Source organism: Dasypus novemcinctus, chromosome 2 (genome assembly GCF_030445035.2).
Source record: "Dasypus novemcinctus isolate mDasNov1 chromosome 2, mDasNov1.1.hap2, whole genome shotgun sequence".
NCBI lineage: Eukaryota > Metazoa > Chordata > Mammalia > Cingulata > Dasypodidae > Dasypus > Dasypus novemcinctus.
This window is the reverse complement of record NC_080674.1, coordinates 36,760,414-36,784,978: the sequence shown is the minus strand read 5'-3', so window position 1 is coordinate 36,784,978 and position 24,565 is coordinate 36,760,414. Positions and strand designations below refer to the sequence as shown.

The 24,565-nt window shown below is 38.2% G+C and overlaps 1 protein-coding gene across 1 annotated transcript in view; it reads left to right on the top strand.

Annotated features, from left to right (window-relative positions):
* Positions 1-24,565, top strand: part of ADAMTS12 (ADAM metallopeptidase with thrombospondin type 1 motif 12) — a 392,811-nt gene that overhangs the window by 304,481 nt on the left and 63,765 nt on the right. The window contains exon 17 of the mRNA XM_058307631.2: positions 18,039-18,165. Coding sequence (XP_058163614.1) covers positions 18,039-18,165 — 127 coding nt within the window. The remainder of the gene's footprint in view (positions 1-18,038; positions 18,166-24,565) is intronic.

Here is a 24,565-nt window from a genome sequence, read left to right as displayed (position 1 = left end):
TTACAGTCCTAGCTTTTATGTTTAGGTCTTTGATCCATTTTGGGTTGATTCTTGTATAGCAGGGGTTCTTAACCTTTTTAGTTCCACAGACCCCTTTGCCAGTCAGGTGAAAACCATGTACCCCTTAGTCCACACTGTACTGTGTATTATTTAATAAATACATCACACCCACACCAGCAACATGTCCCACAAGAATAATGTTTTTTGAATTTTAATTCAAGCTCATGGACCCCTTGTTAAGAACCTCTGTTGTATAGGAAATTAAATAGGGATCCTCTTTCATTCTTTTGGTTGTGGATATCCAGTTCTTCCAGCATCATTTGTTGAAGATAATGTTCGGCTCCAGTAAAGGGGACTTGGTAGGCTTTTGAAAAAGCAGTTGACCATAGAGGTGCAGGTCTGTTTCTGAACTCTCAATTTCATTCCATTGATCAATGTGTCTATATGCTAATACCATGCTGTTTGGACCACTTAGCTTTATAATACACTTCAATGTAAGGGAGCATGAGTCCTCTGACTTTTTCTTTTTTAGGATGTTTTTAGCTATTCTGGACCCCTTTCCCTTTCAAATTAATTTGGTAATTGACCTTTCTATTTTTGTAAAGTAGGCTGTTGGAATTTTGATTGGGATTGCACTGAATCTATAAACCAGTTTGGGTAGAATTGACATCTTGATGTTTAGTCTTCCAGTCATGAACACAGGATATCCTTCCATTTATTTAGGCCTTCTTTTATTTCTTTTAGCAGTGTTTTGTAGTTTTCTGAATATAGATCCTTTACATTCCTGGTTAAATTAATTCCTAGATTTTGAGTCTTTTGTGCTATTGTAATTGTAATTTCTTTCTTGATTTCCTCCTCAGCATGCTTGTTACTAGTTTATAGAAATAATACTGATTTTTGTGTGTTGATCTTGTATTCTACCTCTTTGCTAAACTCATTCATTAGCTCTAATAGTTCAGTCATAGATATTTCAGAATTTTCTAAATAGAAGATCGTGTCATCTGCAAATAGTGAAAATTTTACTTCCTCTTTTCCTATTTGGATGCCTTTTTTTCTCTTGTCTAATTGCACTAGCTAGAACTTCTAGCACAATATTGAATAACAGTGATGACAGTAGGTGTCCTTGTCTTGTTCCTGATCATAGAGGGCAAGTTTTTATCCTCTTTCCATTGAATACAATGTTGACTGTGGGATTTTCATATATGCCCTTTATCATGCTGAGGACTTTCTTTCTATTCCTATCTTTAGAAGTGTTTTTATAAAGATTGGATGTTGGAGTTTTGTCAAATGCCTTTTCTGCATCATTTGAGATGATCATATTTTTTTTTTCCTTCAGTTTGTTAATGTTGTGTGTTACATTAATTGATTTTCTTATATTGAAACACCATTGCATGTCAAAAATAAAAACTTGATTGTTTTGTATAATCCTTTTAATATGCTGTTGGATTCAATTTGCAAGTATTTTTTTGAGAACTTTTGCACCTATGTTCATTAGAAAGATTGGTCTATAATTTTCTTTTCTTTTAGTATCTTTATCTGGCTTCCATATTAGGATAGTGTTGGCTTCCTAAAATGTGTTGGGTAATTTTCTCTCCTTTTCAGTATTTTGGAAGAGTTTAAACAGGATTGGTATTAATTCTTCTTGTAATGTTTGGTAAAATTCACCTGTGAGGCATCTGGTCCTAGGCTTTTCTTTGTTGGAAGATTTTTGATGACTGATTCAATCTCTTTACTTTTGATTGGTTTGTTGAGTTCCTGTAGTTCTCGTAGAGTCAATTTAGATTGTTTTTGCATTTCTAGGAATTTTTTCATTTCGTCTAGGTTGTCTAATTTGTTGATATACAGTTTCTCATAGTATCCTCTTACAATCCATTTTATTTTTGTGGGCTCAATCATAATTCCCCCTCCCCATTTCTGATTTTATTGTCTATTTTTTTCTGTTAGTGCTAGCTAAGGGTTTTTTTTTTATTTTTTATTTTAATTTTATTGATCTTCTCAGAGAACCAGCAGTAGAGTTGCCAGATTTTCTTTTATTATTTTTCCCTTTTCATGCACCTTCCTAGTCTGCCAGCAGATGGCACTGTTTAGCAGACTGCTCAGTTCAGACTCAAAAGGCTAAGGAGAATGCATTTACTATTACCTCATATGGGTGGGCAGTGCTGAAGCATTGTCCCTGAGGGCAGGCCTAGCCTTCCAAACAAACTTCCTCAGAAGTTGCTTTCCTGCCTTGGCTGACCACACCCTTCCTCCTTCTGCATCCTCAGCAACCAGTCCAGGACAGTAAGGAGGGTGTATGAGAAGGCATTTTATCTTTTATTTATTTATTTATTTATTTATTTATTTATTAATGTTACATTAAAAAAATATGAGGACCCCATATACCCCCAACCCCCCTCACCCCACTCCTCCCATAACAACAACCTCCTCCATCATCATGGGGCATTCATTGCACTTGGTGAGTACATCTCTGAGCACTGCTGCATCACATGGTCAATGGTCCACATTATAATTTACACTCCCCCAGTTCACCCAGTGGGCCATGAGAAGACATACAATGTCTGATAACTGTCCCTGCAGTACCACCCAGGACAGCTCCAAGTCCTGAAAAGGCCCCCACATTATGTCTCTTCTTCCCACTCCTTACCCTCAGCAGCTACCATGGCCACTTTCTCCAAATCAATGCCACATTTTCTTCAATTACTAATCACAATAGTTCATGAATAGAATACCAGTAAGTCCTCTCCAATCCATACTCTATTCCTCCATCCTTGGACCTTGGAATGGTTGTGTCACTCCACATCTATATCAAGAAGGGGCTTAGATTCCACATGGATGAGGGATGCAATTCTCCTGCTTTCAGTTGTAGGCACTCTTGGCTCCCTGCTGTGGTGGTTGACCTTCACCTCCATGTTAGCTGAGTGGGGTAAGTCCAATAAACCAGAGTGTAGGAGTTGCTAGTCTGTTGACGCTCAGGGCCTGGCTATTACATGGAGAGTCCAGAGATTCAGATCCCCTGGGTATACACTAAACCCCAGCACCAACCACAGGTTCGGTAAAAGTAACAGGAGAGGCTTATGAACAAAGATCACATCTGAGTCCAGCTCCATCACACAGAAACACAAACTCCAAAGTAGGGCCAACTGAGATGGCACTGAACTCCATCTACCATGACCATAGAACGTGTGGGTCTCTGTAGCCCTCAGCAGAACCAATGCCTGGGGTTGCATCTACTTTATCTGTCTCTGGGACTCTGCTGAGGTGTGCATAAGGGTGACCCCTCTGATAATCTCCCGGCTCTTTTTTGGAGACTCATAGCCATATAAACTCGTTTGTCCTTTCCATTTCCCCCTTTTATTCAGTGTAAAAAGCATTTTTATCTTCTGATATTATATGTAGGCTGAGATATTCTGCTGGTCTGAGTTGACCCTTTTATTCAAGGTCATTTTCTAGTTACATCATCAGCTGGTGCTTGGTAGTAATCCCTTGGTGCCAGGGAGCTCCATCCCTGGGAGTCATGTCCCATACTGGGGGGAAGACAATGCATTTACATGCTGAGTTTGGCTTCGATACTGGCCACATTTGAGCAACATGGAGGCTCTCAAGAGGTAACTCTAAGGCACCCTGCGGCTCTAGGCCTTCTTCTTATTTCAGGTGCACAGGCTCACAAGCATAGTCATTAGTATCAAGGGAACATTGTTGGACCATCCTTCTTTTTTGGTCTTTGCCATTGCACTTGGGGGCATATTATCTTTAGCACCCTGTACATCTCAGGGCAAGCAATGTCGTGGCCCCACGTGGCCTGGAATTATGTGACCCTTGGGACATAGCAGACCAAGTTCCTTGGTCAAAATCTGAGTTTCCCCATAAGCTGGGGGCCCCCTCTCCCCTTTCCTGGGGATGAGGACCCCTGTAATACCCTCAGTCCATAACCCCCAGCCAGGGGCTGGAGGACCCCTGCTATTTGTTCTAAGTATGGGATGGGTGCCAGCAGCTGTTGAGGCAGCTTTACTCATGGGATTTCTCCAGCTAGCTGAGACTCTTTTCCTTTGCCCCTCTCTTTTCTTGGTGGTGTCTAGCCTTCCCCTGGTGCCCTAAGCCCTAGAACCATTTTCTGGATAGTTTCTGCCTGTCCTCTAGCTATTTTTCTAGGAGAAAAGTGAGCTCTCTGCCTCTCTAATCTTCCATGTTCCTTGAAGTCCAGCAGTATTCTATTTTCTTTTAAGTTAACTTTTTCTCCATTATAAAAATAAATTAAACACATTGATGAAAACTGAAAGATAAAGTCACCTCTGGAACACACGCACTCTGGTACTTTGGTTTATTTCCATATTCTTTTTTCTAATGATAGATTTATAAAATTGGGAGCATATGGGTGTATTTATGTATGTTTTCATTTAATATCATACAATCTTCATAACTATCATTTCAGCAGAGACAGAGTATTTCTCTTGAAATTCAGACCAAAACATCTTTATTTTTGCTCTTCTGATGAGCATCTTTGAGCTCATGTGAAAAACTATCTGCTTAGTGTTGATTTCTAGATGGAATATCTAGTTTCACAGCTCTTTCATTAAATGCTAGGAAACTTACTGCCAAGTTCTTTCCATAGAGGGTTACAAATAGATTGCAGCAATCATTTTTACTTTGTTTTATTGTTATGGCATTACTTTCATTTTATACATTTTCATTGTGAAGCATTGCAAAGGCACAAACAAAAGTAGAAAATGTAATAAATCCTTGTGTAACAACCCCTTGGCCTTCTCATATCTTAACATTGTCATGTTTGTTCAATTTTCATTTTTAAAGAAAAGAATCACCCGGATGCAGTTGAATCAATGTATAGCATTCCTAAGTCTAATCCTTTCTCTTCTTCTTAAAGGCAACTACTGTCATGAAATCAGCATTTATTATCCTCATGCAAGTTGCTAAATACATGTGTATAGTCATATACATTATAAAGCATTGTTTTGCTTAGGTGTTTAAGCTTTCTAGAAAACAGTATCACACTCTCTGTATCATTCCTTATCTTGCTTTACGTTTAAGGGAAATAGCAATATTTAACATCTCTTGGACATCATGTGAACTACTAGCTTCAGGTAGTTCACAGTTTCAAAATTAGATTATGCTACACTCCTTTCAATGACATCATATCTTTGTCAAATTGGGCTTTGGGTGATTGTTGTAATAAAAGTCAATACCACATGAAAATCAAGGTAGATCAGGAAATACGGTCTCTGATCTCATTCCAAGATTTGAAATGTTGTGCAGTTTCAATTAGATGTGTACATCTCATTAGTAACTTATTTAAAGTGAAATGAAATATTACTTTTCTTGCAATTTATGTGCATAATTTTTTCAGATGGCTACTAAGTTGTTGGGTCACAAATACTTATTGTTTTACATAAATGGAATTGGTAGGTGGTTTATTTGGTCTAGGGGCACCATGAACTGAGAAAGTTAGAAACCTCTATTCTAGTCTTCAGCTTGTCTTTGAACCTTTATATTGTCTTACTTACATTAAGCAAATCTTATGTTAGGCAGAAATTTTAAATTTTAATACAATCAATTTTGTTAATTTTCCTCCATAGCTTGTGCTTTCAGTTTCTTTAAAATTCTTTCTTATTCCAAAATCATATAGCTTTGATTCTATATTTCCTCCCAATATTTTTAAATTTTTAAATTTCACATAAGGAATTTAAACCACCTAAAATTTACTTTTTTATATGGTATAAAGTAGGGATCTAATTTAATCTTTTTCCTTATGAATAATCAATTGTTCCAACCAGTTATCAAATAGGTCATTCTCTCCTCATTGACATTTAGCCAGTTTGCTTATTTACTTGCTTATTTTCTTGAAGAGAAATAAATAAATAAATAAATAAATAAATCTTAAAAAAAAAAAAAGTGCCGTTATTACATTTCCCCCATCTAGTTCCTTCTCTTTAAAATAGTGTTGCCTATTATTGGGCTTTGCTCATTCATTAAATTTTAGATCAATCTGTCAAATTCCATGAAAATCTGTACTGGGATATTGATTGGAATTGCATTTAATTTATAGGTTGTTTACATGAGAGTTGACACCTTTAAAACAATGAGTCTTTCAATCTATGAACAAATATATCTTTCTACTTAGGTTTTCATTTTCATGGAGTTCAACAGTAAAGACAGTTTATCTTCTCCTTTCCAATTCTTTGTTTTTGTTTTTATGGACTCATTGCATTGCCCCATTGTTTTTATGGGCTCATTGCATAGTGCTAGATTGGATTGATTGTATTAGATAATATGGAGCATCTATGCCTTTTTCTTAACATTAGTGGGAATCTTTCAGATGATCATAATCAGGGAAAACAAGTTCCCTTCTATTCCTTATTTTCTCTTTCATTATAAATGAGTGTTGAACCTTTTTCTGCATCTGTTGACATGATCATGTTTTGTTTTGTTTTTCTCTCTACACTAATCTGCTAATTATTCCATAAATAGATTTTCTGCTACTTATCTGAATTGTCATTCTTTGGATAAAGTTTATTAATAGGATGTAAATAGTGTGTGTGTGTATACATACATATATATACATAAAAACTCTACTTGCTGGTTAAAACTTTTGCAATGTATTTATAAATGAGATTTATCTTTAGTTTTCTCTTCTAGTACTCTTCTTGTCCAGTATCAAAGTTACAGTAGCCTCCTAAATAAGTTGTTTGACTTTCTCTTCTTTTCTTTCTCTAGAACACATTATATAAAACAAGAATAACGATGATCTTGTGTGCATTGCTGTCCTTGTCTCCTGAGCAACCCCCACTGGTTCTAGTTAGTCCCACCTTGGTTAGGTGGGGGAGATGCTCCCTTCATGCTCCAGTCCTCACATAAAATGCTCACAAATACATTCAAAGACAAATTTCCTGCAGATCTGGTTAGAGCAGTGGTAAGGGTGGTCCATGCACGAGGGCAAGTAACCCTCCGAGTTTCTCCACTTTGCCCCCTGACCATCTGGGTCAAAGGTACTCCTCCTTCCCATTTTGAACTTTGCTTGTCCACTCATACCTCCTACTGAGTGGCTGCCATCTTCCCTTCAAAATGCTTTCAAGTTATTCTCTCCTGCAACTGAACAAAATCTTGATATCCCTATCATAATCTTCCTCCCTATTAAGTAAAAGATAATCCGATTAGCATGTCAAGGTGGCTAAGATAGTGGATTCAGGAACCAGGCTGTTTAGATTCAAATCCCAACTTCACTAGTTATTGATTATTTAACTTCATATAACTTACCTGTGTCTCAGTTTCCTTATCTATGGAATGGGAAAGTAATAGTATCTGCTTTAAATGGTCATTATGAGAATTAAATGAGTAAATAAATGTAAAATGTGATTGTTAAAAAAAGCTGTTCTAGAAAAATATTGCATTTTGATCATTCCTTTTATTCTCTTATCTGTAATACCTATTATATTAATGCTGGACCCTTTCAATCTACTGTATATATATCTTCATTGCTTTTTCATATTTTTAAAAAAATTTCCCATTTGAACTGAATTCTGGGTAAGTTCTCAGTACTGTAATCCACTTCATTAGCTCACTTTTCAATTATGTCCGGTCTAATATTTATCCTCACCATATCATTTTTTAATTTCAGTGACTGTATGTATTTATTTATTCTTAAGATTTTTAATTGGTTCTTTTCCATATCCTTCTATTCTTTCTTCCATATTTTTTTATAATTTATTGTTCTTTATTAGTGAAAATTATATATTCATTTATTTGAACATAGTTAACATTTATTTCTATGTGGGAGAAGCATTAGAGGGAAGGAAAAGAAATAGAATGTCTTTCCAGTGGCCTAAAGAAGTAATGATAGTGGCTTGAGGTGGGAATGGTAGAAAAAATTGTACAAATGTGAAGATAGACTAGACCATACTTAGGGGTTGATTCTTTTTATCTGTTGATAGACAGTACTTTGAGTATAAAGGAGAATTGAAGGGTAACACCCAGTGTTTTCTCTTGGGTAGATTGCTAACCGGTGGTGTCACTTAGTGAGACAGGAAAATGTGACAAAAAGTAGGTCTGAGATGAAGAGTTTATGGTTATGTACATTCAATTAAAGTACCTAAGAGATTTGCAGGTGAAAATGCCCAAAGGCAACAAAACACTTGTCTTAAAGTTTTACTCATACTGCCATATCAAATTTTTTCCATCTAATAATTTTCTTGACTTCATTAGCATTAGATTTCTTTTAAATGTTTTGGAATCACATTTTAAAGGCTTGCTTTGAGTGAGGTTTTCTTTTTAGTTTCTTTTTCATTTCTCTCTCTCCTGTCTCTTTCCCCCATTCGTCTTTCAGCATGTACCCTACCCTGTCTAGTATTTTCACAGGTTTTTTCTAACCCTTCTACAGGAACTCTTTTCAGTATCAAGTTTTGCTATGGTTGTTTAGAACTGCTGTCTCATAGGGACATTGAAAATAAGTTAGATATAGTGGTGGAGCCAGCAGGCACCTGGGCTAAGCTCCTGAAGAAGACACTAAGTCCTTGTCTTGCCACCACTCTAGGTCTGCAATTCATCAAGAGTTACAGCCCCAAGCAGCATGATAGGGATGCTCTCAGCCCCATCTTAGATAAAGCCTGTAAGTCCTCTTACTTCACCCACTAATGCTTCTGGCCAGGGGCCTGACAGACTCCTCTCTTAAGTCCTCCTCAAAGTTTTGCAGGGATACTTAACCTATATTTGACAGTCACATCTCTTTGCTTTTCTCTTTTAATATATTTATATTTTATGTTTTAATATTCTATATTTTACTATTATGCAATTGAGACAAAGCGTTTTAAACCATTAATTCGCTAAGATTTTTTATCATTTTTATTAGCTTATATTTTTCTTTCTCTGGAACACATTACATAAAATGAGAATAGCAATGACCCTGTAAGCATTGCTGTCCTTGTTCCCCGGGCAATCACCTACTGGTTCATGCTCCAGTCTTCACCGAGGATTCTCACAAATGCATTAAATTTTTAAATTTTGAATATTAAAAAATATTCTCTTTGTTCTAGATCAGGGATTCATATGAAAAATTGACAGGACAATATTAAAAATGTAGCTAACTGCCTTGAAAGCCTGCATATTTTAAAGGTGAAAGGGACTCTGAGAGAATACCGGCAATGGCCCTCTTCCCAGGCTTCTTTCTTCTCAGCTGCATATGCTTTCACTCCTGCCTTACTCATGGCAGGAGTAAGTCTTTACTCTTAAAGACGTTGGGGGAAATTTAGGAATTCTCCTCAGGAAAAGTCATAGGGGATGAGGGGAATACCAAGTGCTGCCATCTACTACAGTATGCCCCTTGAAAGAAATTTACCTTAGTCATCCAACAGAAGATCAACCATGCAAGGTGTATTAGTCAGCCAAAGGGGTCCTGATGAGAAACACCAGGAATCAGTTGGCTTTTATGAAGGGTATTTATTTGGGTAGAAGCTTACAGTTACCAGGCCATAAAGCATAAGTTACTTCCCTCACCAGTCTGTTGCTATGTGTTAGAGCAAGAGGGCTGCCAACATCTACAAGGGTTCCAGTTTCCTCTGCCTCTTAAGGCTCCATGGTCCTTCCAATATCAGCTCTAGGCAGGGATAGGGGTCATCTCTCTCCTGGGGCTCATTTCTCTCCAGGCCCAGCTGCTCTGTTCTCTCCACAAAGTCAGCTGTAGACTATCAGGCACTCTAGTCTTTGCCTCTCTTCCATGTGTTTATGGCCCAAGGCTCCAGCTCAAAACTCCAACTTTCTGCTCTGGTTTTCTCAGCGAGTCCCCACCCCTCTGGGTGAGGACTTGACATCCTACTGATGTGGCCCAATCAAAGCCAGAATCATAATTTAATCAAGTAAAAATGCAACCTCTGAATCCAGTACAATCTAACATGCCCAGAGGAACAGACCAGTTCACAAACATAATCCAGTATCTATTTTTGGAATTCATAAATAATACCAAACTGCCACACAAGGTCACTCAAGGGATTATCTGTGATGAAACATCTTCAGAAATTGTTTGACACAAATGCTGATTTCGATAGGAAGCTTCATGACTCCCTACTAAACAAGAAAATACTTTGGCAAAAACTCAAGATCACTTTCAGAAATATAAAAGCCACATCTGTGCCTCATTGCAGCCCTAGTACTGCAGAGCTCTATCAGATGTAATACCTTCCAGCCAAGAATTCGCTGTGTCCTGTAAAACACAAAGTAGTGGTGCTACTGCTAGGAGATAGGTCACTTCTGAACATGGCCTTTGCCAATTTTACACCCTCTGGTTTCTTCTATTCTGCATTTTTCAGGCATATAAATTAAAAAATGGACTATGCAAAAGGGAGAGAACTTAATCCTAGCCTCTCATTGCCTTGAAGTTTCCCTTCACCCCACTTGGCTAAATTGTCTTTGGAACTTAGTCATTGTCCCTTTGTCCAGGGAACATCATGTTCTAGTAGGAAAAGGCAAATATTGAAACATCTAAAGACCATGTAAAGCTCCGTGAGATTGCTCAAACTATTAATTATGTTAATTGGAAAAAATAGGTGTTGAGTTGATACTTGTGTCTACTGGAACAGCTTTCCTACTAAAGCTAAAGAAACCATCTATTTTAAGATGTGTCCACATATTCTGGAAAAAGCATAAGAATCACAGATAAGGCACATATTACACTCTGACCTGAATCTGTGACCATATATTGATGTTTAGAAGACAGAGCCCATTTCTTTGGAAGATCAGAGTCAGATACTTCTTTGACTTTTTCAAAATACATTCATATCAGTGCTAATCCATCTGACTGCCCAATGATTTTCAGGTAGGATCAACCAAATCTAAATGTTGATCTGTAATAATACCTAGAAGATGGTTTTTAAATGTTGGACTTCATAAAGAACATAAGTGGATTTATTGAGATAGAATAAACATATTCTATGAAATGAGGGTTATATAGTTTACCATATGCATAAATATGTAAAATAAACTGTAAGCAACAGCAATGGAGGTCTGATAACCTTTCCATTCTACTTCACTAACAAATTGAGAACTCTCAGCCACAGTGGCTAATCTAATGGTCTATTATTTTGGTGGTTCTCTTAGTCCCATCCAGTTGGACTCTGTGCAGCCAGCAGAGATTAACCCCTCTTTTTTTTCCAAGCTCTTAGTTTTGTTTTCTAATACTGCACTTAGAATTAGAATTTCTTAGTTGGTTTCTATAAAGGCTTGCTTTGCTCAGCGTGCTCTGAAATGCTGACTGCCTGCTTGTCTTGATAACCCACGAATCTTGTGAGATGTTGCAGGCCTCTGCTTTTCTTTAATAGTGTCCTTTACCAAATTTGTAATGGTGACCGCTGAAGGGGAGTTCTAGGTAGGAAGAAGTACTTCCTAATTGTGGCACATTTGGAAAATGAATCCTGACAGAACCTTTTCCTACCTAACACCATTAAACATTCTTCCAGCACCAATACTGCTCGTGCTTGAACATTTCTTACACAATATCTTACATTATCTCCAGCCACAACAGTCAATTTCTGTAATTAGTCCAATAACATTTCAGGAGGGGAAAACTAGGGCTTTGAGTCTTATTGATGTTCAAAGATATTTGCATTTCAGAGATAGACAATAATAAAATCAAACTTCATTAATTTGTATGCAATTAACATTTGTAGTTACTGAAATCAATGTCATTGTCCTTTTAAAAAATTATTAAAGCAGTTGTAAGTTTACAGAAAAATCAGGTATAAAGTACAGAGTTTCCGTATATCCCACACACATATGCAAGTTTCCCTATTATTACCATGTTGCATTATTGCGGTACATTTGCTACAACTGATGAAAAAATATTATTATAATTATATTAATAACTTTAGTTCATAGGTTACATTGGGGTTTACTCTTTATGTTGTATAGTTCTTTGAGGGTTTTTTTTTTTCATTTCCATTCCAGTAGCATTGATACAATCTAAAATTTCCCATTTTAACCACTTTCAAGATACAGTTCAGTGGTATTAATTACAGTCACGATGTTGTGCTACCATCACTGTTAATGCATTACCAAAATGTTTCATCAGTGTCCTTTTGAGATAGGGAAAAAATGTGTTGCATAACTGAGGGCTCAGTTGTTTGTATGATGGAAGTTGCATCATAGGAGTAAAAGGACTAAGACCTCAGTGGCCTGGCTTAGCTTTTTTCCCTAGTCCCAGGGTGTGACACCAACCAAGGCCTCACAATGTGCAGCAAGCAGAGCTGCAAGAGTTAATGCTCATGATGGGGTAAACGGATTGCAAAGCTTTAAATTCAGGTTCAAAGAACTTCTTTCAAAGGCCAATTTTGCATTAATGACCATGCCATGGACGTGAGGGTACAATATCTTATTTTTATCCTCACTACAACCCTACACGATAGTAATGAAGATGAGTATAAGAAAAGTGAAGCTTGGGAAGATTAGAGAGGTTGCTCAAGATTACTCAGCTAGAAAGATCAAAAGTAGGATTCGAAACCAGTTTGTCTCTGATTCTAGTGCATGTGTGTGTGTGTGCATGTGTGCAGATGTGGTGCATGGAGCAGTGTGACAGTTCTCTTTCTCTCTTTCTGTCTCTCTCTCTCTCTCACACACACACACACACACACACACACTTCTGAATGGATTTGACCTCTTGTAGTGATGGGATCAAATCTTTCCTTGACTGAGCCTTTACTATGAAGGATAAACCTGAACTCATTGAGCAAGGAAACAGAATTGAAGGGGCCAAGAGATCCAGAAAGAAGAAGGAAGCAGAAATCAACAGTTGAGAGTTAAGATGGGCTTGTTGACAATACCAAATGGTAATACGATTCCCTGCAAAAATCTTCCCTTCTTCCTGTGAAATTAATGTTATTCCTATTCATTTGGGAGGATCATAGTGGCAAAACCCTCTACTGATTCACAGAATTGTTTCCATCTCATATTAATAAAATAAAAGTCTGTCCAATTTTAGGAAGATTATCGTTTGTGTACTAAAATAAAATTTAACTTCTACTGGTATCATTCTCATTTACATGGTTATAAAGAAAGATAACTTGTTCTTTGGCAGTATTTCAGAGATTGGGTATATAATACTTTGAATCTCTTTCAAATAATCTAAATTAAATATATTCTGCCTTCACTGTCTTGGATCTTTTCAAAAATAATAGAAAATACTGCACTTTTTGCCATGGGTCATTACAAAAGTTGTCTTTACTTTCTTGTACATTTCCTAAATTACATATTCGAATCAATACAAATAGATTATCTTTTATGGACTAAATTAACCACACAACATGCTTCTTCTATTTCACTATCTTAACATTGAATTGAGAATATTAGCTGTGTCATGGTTCACTGTGGTTGTTTGTTTGTTGACATAAGGAACTTTACTTGTTCCTTATATCAAGACATAATCTCCACTTAAGAAAATCAGGAGGGTTGGGTTTAGGAGTATAAGAAGGCAGTAGATGTGGAGTGGACATAACCATCCCAGGGTCCACAGGATGGAAGAATAAAATATGGATTAGAGTGAACTTACTGGTATTCTACTATAGAACTATTGTGACTAGTAATGGAAGACACTGTAGCATCGATCTTGAGAAAGTGGGCATGGTAGTTGCTGAGGGCATGGAGAGGGAAGAAGAGATGAGATTTGGAGGCATTTGGGGGACTTGGAGTTGTTCTAAATGATATTGCAGGGACCGATGTTGGACATTACATATCCAGCCATAACTCACTGAATGTACTGAGGGAAAGTGTAAACTGTAATGTAAACCTTAATCTATGCATTGTAGCAGTCTTCCAAAATGTATTCACCAAAAGCAATGAAGGTGCCACAATGGTGAAAGAGGTTGTTGATGTGGGAAGAGTAGGGTATGGGGGGTGGGGGGCATATGGGAACCTTTTTAATTTTTTAATGTAACATTTTTTGTGATCTATGTATCTTTAAAAAAATACAATTAAATTCTATTATGGAACTATTGTGATTAGTAATAGAAGATAATGTAGCATTAATGTGGAAAAAGTGGCCATGGTAGCTGCTGAGGGTAGGGAGAGGGAAGAAGAGATATGATGTGTGGGCATTTTCAGGACTTGGAGTTCTCCTGGATGGTACTGCAGGGACAGTTGCTGGACATTGTAGGTCCTGCCATGGCCCACTGGGTGGACTGGGGAGAGTGTAAACTACAATGTAAACCACTATCCATGTGATACAGCAGTACTCTGAAAGGTATTCACCAAATGCAATGAATGTGCCACAATGATGAAAGAGGTTGTTGATCAGAAGGAGTGGGGCGAAGAGGGTGGGGTCTATATGGGGACCTCATATTTTTTTAATGTAACATTAAAAAATAAATAAATAAAAAGGATTGGAGTGGGGAGTGGGGTATATGGAAAGAACTTATGTTTTTTAATATAATGTTTTGTGTGATCTGTTAGTTTTATAAAAGATAATTAAAAATAAAATTTAAAAAATATGTAAATAAAGGCATTAAATTGACCTATTGCTGCTAGAATCCAAAATGATATATCAATTATTTGTCTCTGCTACATGGAGTAAGAACTTGGTATCTTACATAAATAACATGATCAAATTCACATCTCATATATTTTGGAATATGATTGATTTTTCCTTAACTTCCTTTCGAGTAAATGCTTCTACATATGCAGTTATCTTTATGCTGTGGCAACATATTGTTTGACTGGCATCATTAATTAACTAGAATTTCTTTTGGGGCATTGTTCAGTTTGTCAGAAAAGGGACAAATGACAAGCTAAATAAAAGGCCAATGTCATTTTCCTTTCCTTGGTTTCCAGGAAAAGGCCAAAGTCACATCGATTCAGTCTAATCTCTTACACTTACTGCACTTAGAATTATGACCTAATTCTAAACCCCTCCCCAAGAATCTTTACAATATCAGATGTAAAAGAAGGTTTCTGTTTTAATGGCAGTTGGTTTACAGAGTCAAATGACAATATCACTCGATTAATATTTTGAGTTCTTTATGGCAAAGGAGATGTCTCAATTAGAGTCCCAGCAGGAAACAGATAGGACACTCAAACTGAAAAACTTGACCACTTTCAAAGGTGTGGAGAGGATTTGGGGAGACCAAGAAAGGTACTTCAGTACCCCTGCCCATTAACAGAAGAGGCTGAGGGGATTTACCAAGTCTTAGCAAGACTTACCAATGCTACCATCCCTAGGCCTGACAAGAGAAGAAGGAGGAGCAGTTATCCAAAGAGACCATGTCTCCATTTCCCAAACCCCACAGCAAGCCAAGGTATCCCTTAATATCAGTTTCTCAGAGCCCAGAACATGGCGGAGAAGGGTTTAGAGTGGATCTGGAGGAACAAACAGAAGTATACCACAGACAGGAGGAGATGAAATATCTTGTAAATCAGTCGCGGTTAGACAACTAGCAAGCCAAGCTGAATTGCAACTTAGGTCTTGACTGGAGAAAGGAAAACAATCTAGCATTTGTGGAATGCTGCTTCAGTTACTACTGCTATATAAAAAACTACCCTAAATATAGTGTAGTAAAACAACCACCGTTTCAATAAGCACACAGATTCTGTGGGTCAGAAATGTAGACAGGGCACAGGAAGGATGGTGCATCTCTACTCCTCAATGTTTGGGACCTCAGCTAGAGAGACTCAAATTCCTAGGGGTTAGAATCTGGAGGCTTCTTTACTTACGTGACTAACACCTGGGCTCAAGGACTCAAAGGCTGAGCTGGAATTGTCGACTGGCGCACCTACGCATAACCTCTTGGTGGGTTTTCCAGCTTCTTACACCAAGGCGGCTGTAGTGTCCTGAGACTGAAAATTCCAAAAGAATCAGATAGAAACTGCATGGCTTTTCTGACCTATCCTCTGAAGTTACACAGCAGTACTTCTTCTGCATTCTATTGGTTACTGATGTTTCCAAAGTCAAGCTGATTCAAGCAGAAGGGAATTAGACTCCACATCTTGATGGGTAGATGATAAGGTCACTGTTTTAGTTTCCATGCTGCTATGACAAGTAGCACACAGTGGGTTGGCTTGAACAGTGAGAATTTATTGGCTCATGGTTTCAGAGCTGGGAAGGCTGGCTTCCTCCCAGGGTCAGTAGCTTTCTGGCTGGCTGGCAATCCTTGGGTTCCTTGGCTTTCCTGTCAGGTTCCCTGTCCTTCTGGCTTCCAGCTCCTCCTTACAGCTTTTTTTTTTTTTTTTTTTTTGAGGGGCTCTAGTAATAGGATTAAGATCTACCCTCTTTCAGGTGGCAATACCTTAACTAAAAATACCATCTTCAAAAGGTCCTATCTAAAATGGAGTCACACCATGGAATGAGATTAAGAATAAGAAATCCCCAGGGTACATAATTCAACCACATAATTTAACCACAGTCATTGTAGAAGAGCATACTAGGTGGGAGATTATTATTGCAGCCATTGTTGAAAAATACAATCGTCCTATACACATTCACTGAGGCAATATGAAGTAATACCATTTGAAAACATTTTGACAACAATTTGGAACCAAGTTGTCAAAGCAAACCATAAAATGATTTTAGTCATAATCCATTATACAAGGTTTCAAATGTTCAAATGGGCAAAGTTTAATTTTATCTTTATGCATCCATAGACGTCATGCATTTAAGACCAAAAAGAAAGAAAAAGAAAAGAAAAAAAAAAAGAAGAGGATGATACTTAGTCTATTAGTTGAAAAATCCTGAGTTGTTGAAAAACTACCTGTCTTTCCCAAAATAGAATTTTCTCAAAAAGAATGAAATACTGTTTTATTCAGCAGTAAAATATTGTTGGTTCATTTTAAAGGATTCACTTACTGTTTTGCAATTCCCTCTGACAATTTTTAAAATGATGAGATACCATCTAAGTTTGCTCTGGAAATGCAAGCCAACCTAGGAGATTCAGCTGGAATGAATTCATGGTGAGCTAGTGTGAGCTAACGGGTGCTGGGAGAGCTGTGTGGATAGGAAAGCCCCTTGGTGTCCTCAGCTGTAAACTAAGGAGGTGGGCAGTTTGTTGAACTGCTCAGGGCCTTTCCAATTGTGAAGCTCTGTGCAACGATGAGCCCACTCAAGACCAGGTCTCCCTGAGAACTCAGGGTGCCAACTATTGCACAAGAAGATTATTTTCCCCCAAGGTTCCCAGTCTTTAATATTTGCACCCAGTATGTCACATTTAACATTGAAGAATCAGTCCTCTCAAGAGACATTCCCCTTCAACTCACAATCCATGAAAATCTGGACACTCCTCTAAGTTCTCTGACTGAGGATTCTCTAATCAACAAAGCCAGTAGTCCTTTTACTTTTTTCCACCTATGTGACTTCACTGTGCCTCAGTGTCTTTATCTGTCAAATGGCAAAAATGATAGTGTAAGTGTAAAAATGATAGTGGATTGTGTAAGGTTTTGGTTATTATGTATTATAGAAAATAGATAGTACATAACTAAAAATATATAATAAATATATATTACATAAGCTATATATGCAAATTCATACACATATATACACATACATGCCTATGGTTTAGAACAATGATGGACACAAGGCAAGCACTATATGTTTCAGCTATTATTATATATCCAAATCCATGTCCAGCCTACAGATGTGCTTTGTTTGCTTACGGACCCCGCCATTCCTGTCTGCTTCCCTTATTAAATAACCTGCCTGGTCTCAGAAAGCAGCAGTTTTTTCAATGTCTGCTATCATAGCTCTGTATTTCAAAAATACAGCATCTCAAATTTCACATTGTTTTGAAATGTATCCTGAACTGAGGTATAATTCTAAATCAGCCTGACACCAAAAACCATGCTCTTGAACCAAGAATGTAATCTACCTATATCAGCTGCATCTCTTCCTAATCAAGATCCCTCTCACCCATTGCCAGCTACAGCTTGATGGTAAATAACAACATTATAAGTGAAATCCCTTTTTGACAACTGTCCCATTAGCTACAGCCATGGCAGGGTGGCTCACTTGATGCTGAGCATGAGCTCTTAGGATTCAATGTACATGAGCCTCTCTGCCTGACCCCCAGGTATCCGCCGCCAGACTGCCCATTGTATAAAGAAGGGCCGAGGAACGGTGAAAGCTACCTTCTGTGACCCAGAAACACAGCCCAGTGGGAGACAGAAGAAGTGCCATGAAATGGATTGTCCACCCAGGTAACCATTGATAGCAGCTGTAACTGTGTGTCTAAATCATGTCTACTTTAATAGCAATTCAATGTCCAGTGATAAATGGAGACTGTGTGACTTCATTATTAGAATAAATACAAGAAAGCTGTTAGAGGTTTCTATGGCTGTGTTCTGGGTCTTTTGGTAATCTGTGGCTGAGGACATTTTCATCTCAGAAAGCAGAATTCTTCACAAAGCTGGTAGGTTCAGAATTTAATGATTTGGTAAGACTAAATTCCAAAACATTGTTGATGTAAATACAATGTGGATCACCCAAGAGCCCTTTAATGGATTTCATTTTATCCAAGGGCACTTTACCAGTGTAGCAGTAGCCTTCAGACAACATTTGGGACTTTGGCACCTTCAGATCACAATGACCAATGACACTTAAGGCTGCCTGGAAGAAGATGTTTATATAGCAACATTTCTAGATCTTTGCCCTGTTTAGTATTTTAGACCTGATAATTCTTTGTTGTAAGGGGCTGGCCTGTGCATTGTAGGATGTTTAGCAGTGTCCCTGGCGTTTACCCACTAGGTGCCAATAGCAATCCCTTCCCAAGTTGTGACAACCAAAAATGTCTCCAGATATTGTCAAATATCTCTTTGGGGTAGGGGAAAGGGGAGATTGCCCTCAGTTTAGAAATACTCTTATAAAAATATTCATTTGCTAACCATATGTGTTCAAGATACAGGGATACTAGAAGGTATCTGGGATGTAAGAAAGAAAGAAAGAGAGAGACAAAAGAGAGAATGGGTGGGAGGAGGGAGGGGATGTCTGTATGTTACAGATGCACTCTGTAAGAATCTGTATGTTACACTTCATTCCAGTCCTAAGCATATGCACTTGGAGGAGTTTAGTTAAACAGGAGGGGACTAGTTGTTATCATAAATCAAACAGGTGACAGGTTGAATCCTAAAGAAGAGCTAGAAGAATGTGATAAATGCCAAAGAACTAGATATTTCTTTTTTTTTTTTTTTAAGTCCATTCAGTTAAGGAAAACAATGTCAGTTTCTTTAGAGTCAAATAGGCAGAACCCAGAGGCCAGGGCATTCTCATCCCAAGGCTAGATTTATTCTCTACCCAGTTCTGTGGGTGCTTCTGGCCCACAGTTGTCACCGTGAAGCAAAAAGAGATGGGCTGTGAGGGCTAAAGCTAGACCCTTTTCTCAGGGCAGGGCAGAAGTGCTGCAATCACCTCACCTGGCTGTAGCTCTTTCCTGTAGCTCTTTTGCTAGGAAAAAAGAGGAAAATCAGGGCAAGATTAGACCAACACTAGGTTTTATACATAATTTCAGTCATTATAATACCTTTTCAAGGAAGAGTGAGCCAGGAAAGAACCTATTGTCTGCAGAATTCATGTGTTTCCATCCTATTTATTCTCCCTCAAAGCTAATGACCCTCTGTCAATAATTCCCTTTGTATTCATTAGCTAGCAATCACTACATAAATGCTCAGAATCCTTACTTCACTTTTCAGTACCATTCTGTGTTGGATTGGCTACCTTCTTAAAACCACAACTGTTTATTTCCTGAATCTAATTTTATCCCTAGGGTTCACATTCTCATTGTTATGGTTTTGGTATAGTCTGGCAAATATTCACTGAGCACCTGCTATTTCCCATGAGAGATAACAATGGTATTAATAACCATATCAACAGTTAGCATTTACTGAGCAGCTCTTGGCCAGGCTGTAGCGATGCCTCATATATATTCTCTCCATTGTTCTCAACAATGCTGAAAAATAACTACTCCCATGCCAGTTTTACAGAGGAAGAAATGTTTATTAACTCACTTGATGCTGTGCAACTAATAAGTACCAAAAGTTTGAATCCAGGCCCTCTGGCTCTAAAGCCTGTGGTCTCCATTTCACACTGCAAACCACGCAAAGAGAGGCCTGTTCTCAGCGGGAGTGAGGACTTGAGCCATGCAGGTCTCTCCTTTCTCGGGCTGGGTATAAAGCAAGGCAAGCTCTGTGCTAGATGCAGTGGGCCCCAAAGATGTGTGATGCAGACGCTCAGCTGCTGAGGCCTAGGGTAGAGCAGGGGACATCAACTATCTACATAAAAGCAAGGAGGGCCAAAAAGATTTTGGATCCAATATCGGCTCTCTGTCTTTGAATATTTATAAACCTGTACCTGACGTTTTCTTACTTACCTATAACTAAAAATATGGCTTCACTATTTTCAGAATTTATTTTCCATAACAGTGGTTATCTTTACGTATCTCTACACCCCAGTTGCCAGAATCTTCTAGTTGGTAGTAATCGTGTAATAAGGTATAAAAAGGGATCCTAGAGAGAGATGGATGTTGGGGCAAGGTTCCAGAGCTGGAAAACAAGAGATGAGCTGAGTCTCAAACCCAGTTGACACAAGAGGAACCTTATAAAGAAATTTCTAAGTTGTACAGACTGGGTTCTGTGGACCTGAAGTCTGCCCATCATTGCAGCAGAGGGATAGGCTAAACAATACGCCCCCGAAAGATGCCCAGGTCCTAATCCCCGGAACCTGTGACTGTTTCCTTATACACCAAAAACTAAAGGATGGTCTTTGCAGATACAATTAAGGATCTTGAGATGAAGAAATTATCCTGAATTATCTGGGTGGGCCCTAAATGCATCCTTATAAGAGGGAGATTTGGCACAGACACACAGAGGAGAAGGCAATGTGAAAATGTGAAAATGGAGCGTAGAGAGATTGAGCAATGCAACCACAAGCCAAGGGATGCTGGCAGCCCCCAGAAACTAGAAGAGGCAAAGAAGGGATTCTCCCTAGAGTCTCCAGGGGGAGTGCAGCCCAGCTGACATCTTGGTTTCAGTCTAGGGATATGATTTTGATGTCTGGCCTCCAGAACAGCAAGAGAATAGATTTTTGTTGTTTTAAGCCACCAAGTTTGCAGGGATTTGTACAGCACCATAGCAAACTAATACAGGCAGCTTAATCGAAGCTTAATGTAAAAGCAGGTTTATTGACAAAAAACATAATGATATTATATATTTGGATGTACTGATTAGTTTTATTCCTTCTTTAAAATACATAGGAAACATTCAATCACTATATGCTACAAATTTTTTGCAATTATACCTAATTTTTATAAATAATTCTCCTTTAAAATCATCAAAAATTTTATAGTACAGTTTGACACTTGCACTCACACATGATTAATGAAGGTAAATTCTGCCTTTTCCCTTAATTCTCACTTGATACATAATTTTAGCTCTATTGCATTGCACTGTTTTAAATGAAGCAATGAGAAGAAGCTTATTGACTTGTTTGTTCTTTTTAAATTTGTCCAAAAAATGAATAAATCATAAGATGAATTGGTTTAACAAGAATGATTTTGTTTCACATCAGTTTTATAGCATAGTTATTTAAGAATGTCCTCTTTCCTTCTTAATATTGTTCTGGTTTGGATGAATGATTATATGGCCATTCCAATTTTTTTATCACCTTCATCTTGGCTTGAGTGCTTTTAATAACCTGTCTCAAAAAATAATCTGCAATGAATTTCTTAATGCATTTTATAATATTCCTTAAAATAAATAACAACATACTTTTTAAGTTGACTTTTTCTAACAAGAAATAAGATTAGTTTGACAGCAAGGACTGGCTTTGCAAATTAATTTTTACAAAGGACATTTTTCATAAGTTAAATGGGCTGACTATGACTTTCCAAATGTTTGATAAAATGCTTTAATAAAGTGCATTCACATTAAAAAAAAAAGCAGAAATTTTCCTATATCAAGTCACAGATGCTCCAAAGCTTGGCAGACCATGCAATAAAGCTTTATTCAGGATGTGTGGCAAAGAATTTTTTGGAATTTATGTTACCCCTAAAGAAGCTTACAGTCAGGCAGGCAATATGAGAAACATATATCACAGGCAAGACTGTTGTCGTGAGAGCTGGGACCAGCAGCCAGGCATCTGTATCCTTTGCCCAGTGCCCTGGGTGTGTGTCATCCTGGCCGCTATCCAAATGGTCCCTGCCCTTTTGGTGCTTTGTGGTAAACTGGCACCTCTTCATCTCTCAGTTCTAAGAGCAGCATTGTTAGAACAAGGTAAAGAGTAATGTTTTTTCCTGGAATGCTTCTTAGGCCGAGCACAGGTATACACCTCCCTGACTGAGGGCAAAATTTTGAAATGGACCAATTACACAGATCCCTCTTAAGTAATCAGTAGGTAACAAAGCCTGCGAAGTCAGCATGGAAGTACAGATGGACCCAAACAGGAGCCGGGTTGCCAGACAGGTGCGGCGCAGGCCCAGCCGGCCCAAGCGTGACATCCAGTGCCCAGGTTTCCTTGGTGACCTGATGACCATTTATACAGCTGCCGTTTCTGCTATTCCACATTGCTACTCTTCAGGGAAGGAAAACCATCCATCCAATTCCCCCAGCATCTGTTGTGTTGGAAACATAATTTCCTCCAATTGCCTCCTAACAGTTTTAAAAAGATTATACTTAAACAAGAAAAGCCAAGCACAAGTGATTTAACAAGGCTTTTTAAAATTTTTCTCATTTGGTACCATTTGTTGCTTTGATTTAAGCTACTTTTCCTTCTGTCTGGTATCTAATCCCCAAGGTTTGAGTTTATTTGTGGCTATTTCTGTGCATCACCATGCCTAGACCTGAGCTGGTGGTCATTAGAGATCAACAAAATTAGCAAGTCAAGCCTGAATCGACCCACGTAATATCTTAAACTAAAGGCTGAGCCTTCAGAGAGGGATAGCAATGATTGAAATAGTGTGTTTTAAACTCCAAAGTAAAATGTTTGCCCTTGTTTTGATATTATACCCAACTTATAGCATATATATTTGGGGGATATGGGACCCCAGCTAACTAATGTTATTGAAATTTTTTAAAATTTATTTTGTCCTTATGCTGTGTGTGTGTCAAATCAAAAGTAACAATTAGCAAACTTGATTCTATCATGACATCCATTTTTGTTAAAATAGATGTATTAGTCAGCCAGAGAGGTGTTGATGCAAAATACCAGAAATCATTTGGCATTTATTTGGGGTAGGAGCTTACAGATACGAGGCCATAAAGCATGTTACTTCTCACCAAAGTCTGTTTTCACGTGTTGGAGCAAGATGGCTGCCGAGTTCAGGCTTCCTGGGTTCCTCTGGGCTCAGCTCCTCTGTTTTCTCTACAAGGTCAGCTGTAGACTATGAGGCTCTCTAGGCTTTGCCTCTCTCCGCAAGGCCAACTGTAGACCATCAGGTGAACAGTTCTGTCTCTCTCCTTCATGCTCCAGCTTAAGACTTCAGCAACAAACTCCAACATCAAAACTCCAACATTAAAAGCCCTAACTCTGTCCTTTGCCATGCCGTTTATCTGTGAGTCCCCATCACCTTGGTGGATGGGAACTCAACACCCAAATGATGTGGCCCAGTCAAAGCCCTAATCATAACTTAATCATGCCCAGGTACAGACCAGGTTACAAACATAATTCAATATCTATTTTTGGAATGCATAACCATATCAAACTGCTACAATAGATAAAGCTCCCTAACTTGTAAGAGAGTTTGACTCCTGAAAACATTAACTAAACCTAGTGAAAAGTAAGTTAGTCAAAACACTCCTTGCCCAGTGTGAAGGGCAAGATATGGGCCTTTGACCTGAGTTCTTCAGGCTCAGGGCCTGGATACTGAAAGCTAAGTAAATTCAGATAATTTTCCCCGCTGTTGGCTGCATTTCATGAATGTTTGAGCTTAGCAAGAAGCTGAATACCTTCACAGTAAGAAAGACCTAAACCCTACAGATAGGTGTATTTGGTTGGGAGTAATTTTTTTCAATTTAGACAAGGGAGTAATAGATAGCTGTAACAACACAATGCAGGTATCATTTATGAAATTCAAATTACATCCTTAAGTAGGATATGATATGCTAACTAAAATCTGTATTAGTTTTCTATTGCTGTGTAACAAATTGCCCCAAACTTAGCAGCTTAGATCATGAAACTATTATTTCAAAATTTTTACATGTAGGGAATTTGGGGATTGCTTAGCTGGGTGATTCTAGCTTAGGGTCTCTCATAAGTCAGTTTGAACTACAGTCATCTGAAGGCTTGACTGGGCTGGAGGATCTGCTTCCAAGATGGCACACTCACATGACTGTTGGATGGATGCATCAGTTCCTTGCCACAGTGGACCTCTGCATGGGATTGATTGAGTGTCCTTCAACATGGCAGCTAAACTGAGAGAGCCCAAAGCTACAGCATCTTTTATAACCTAGCCTCAGAAGTTATGCAACATCATTTCTACAAATCCTATTGTATACACAAGTCAGACCTATTCATTGTGGCAGGGAACACAATAGAGCATGAATAATGGGAGGTAGAACTCCTTGGGAGCCATCTTATTAATAGAAGCTGGCTACCGCAGTCTGTATAGGC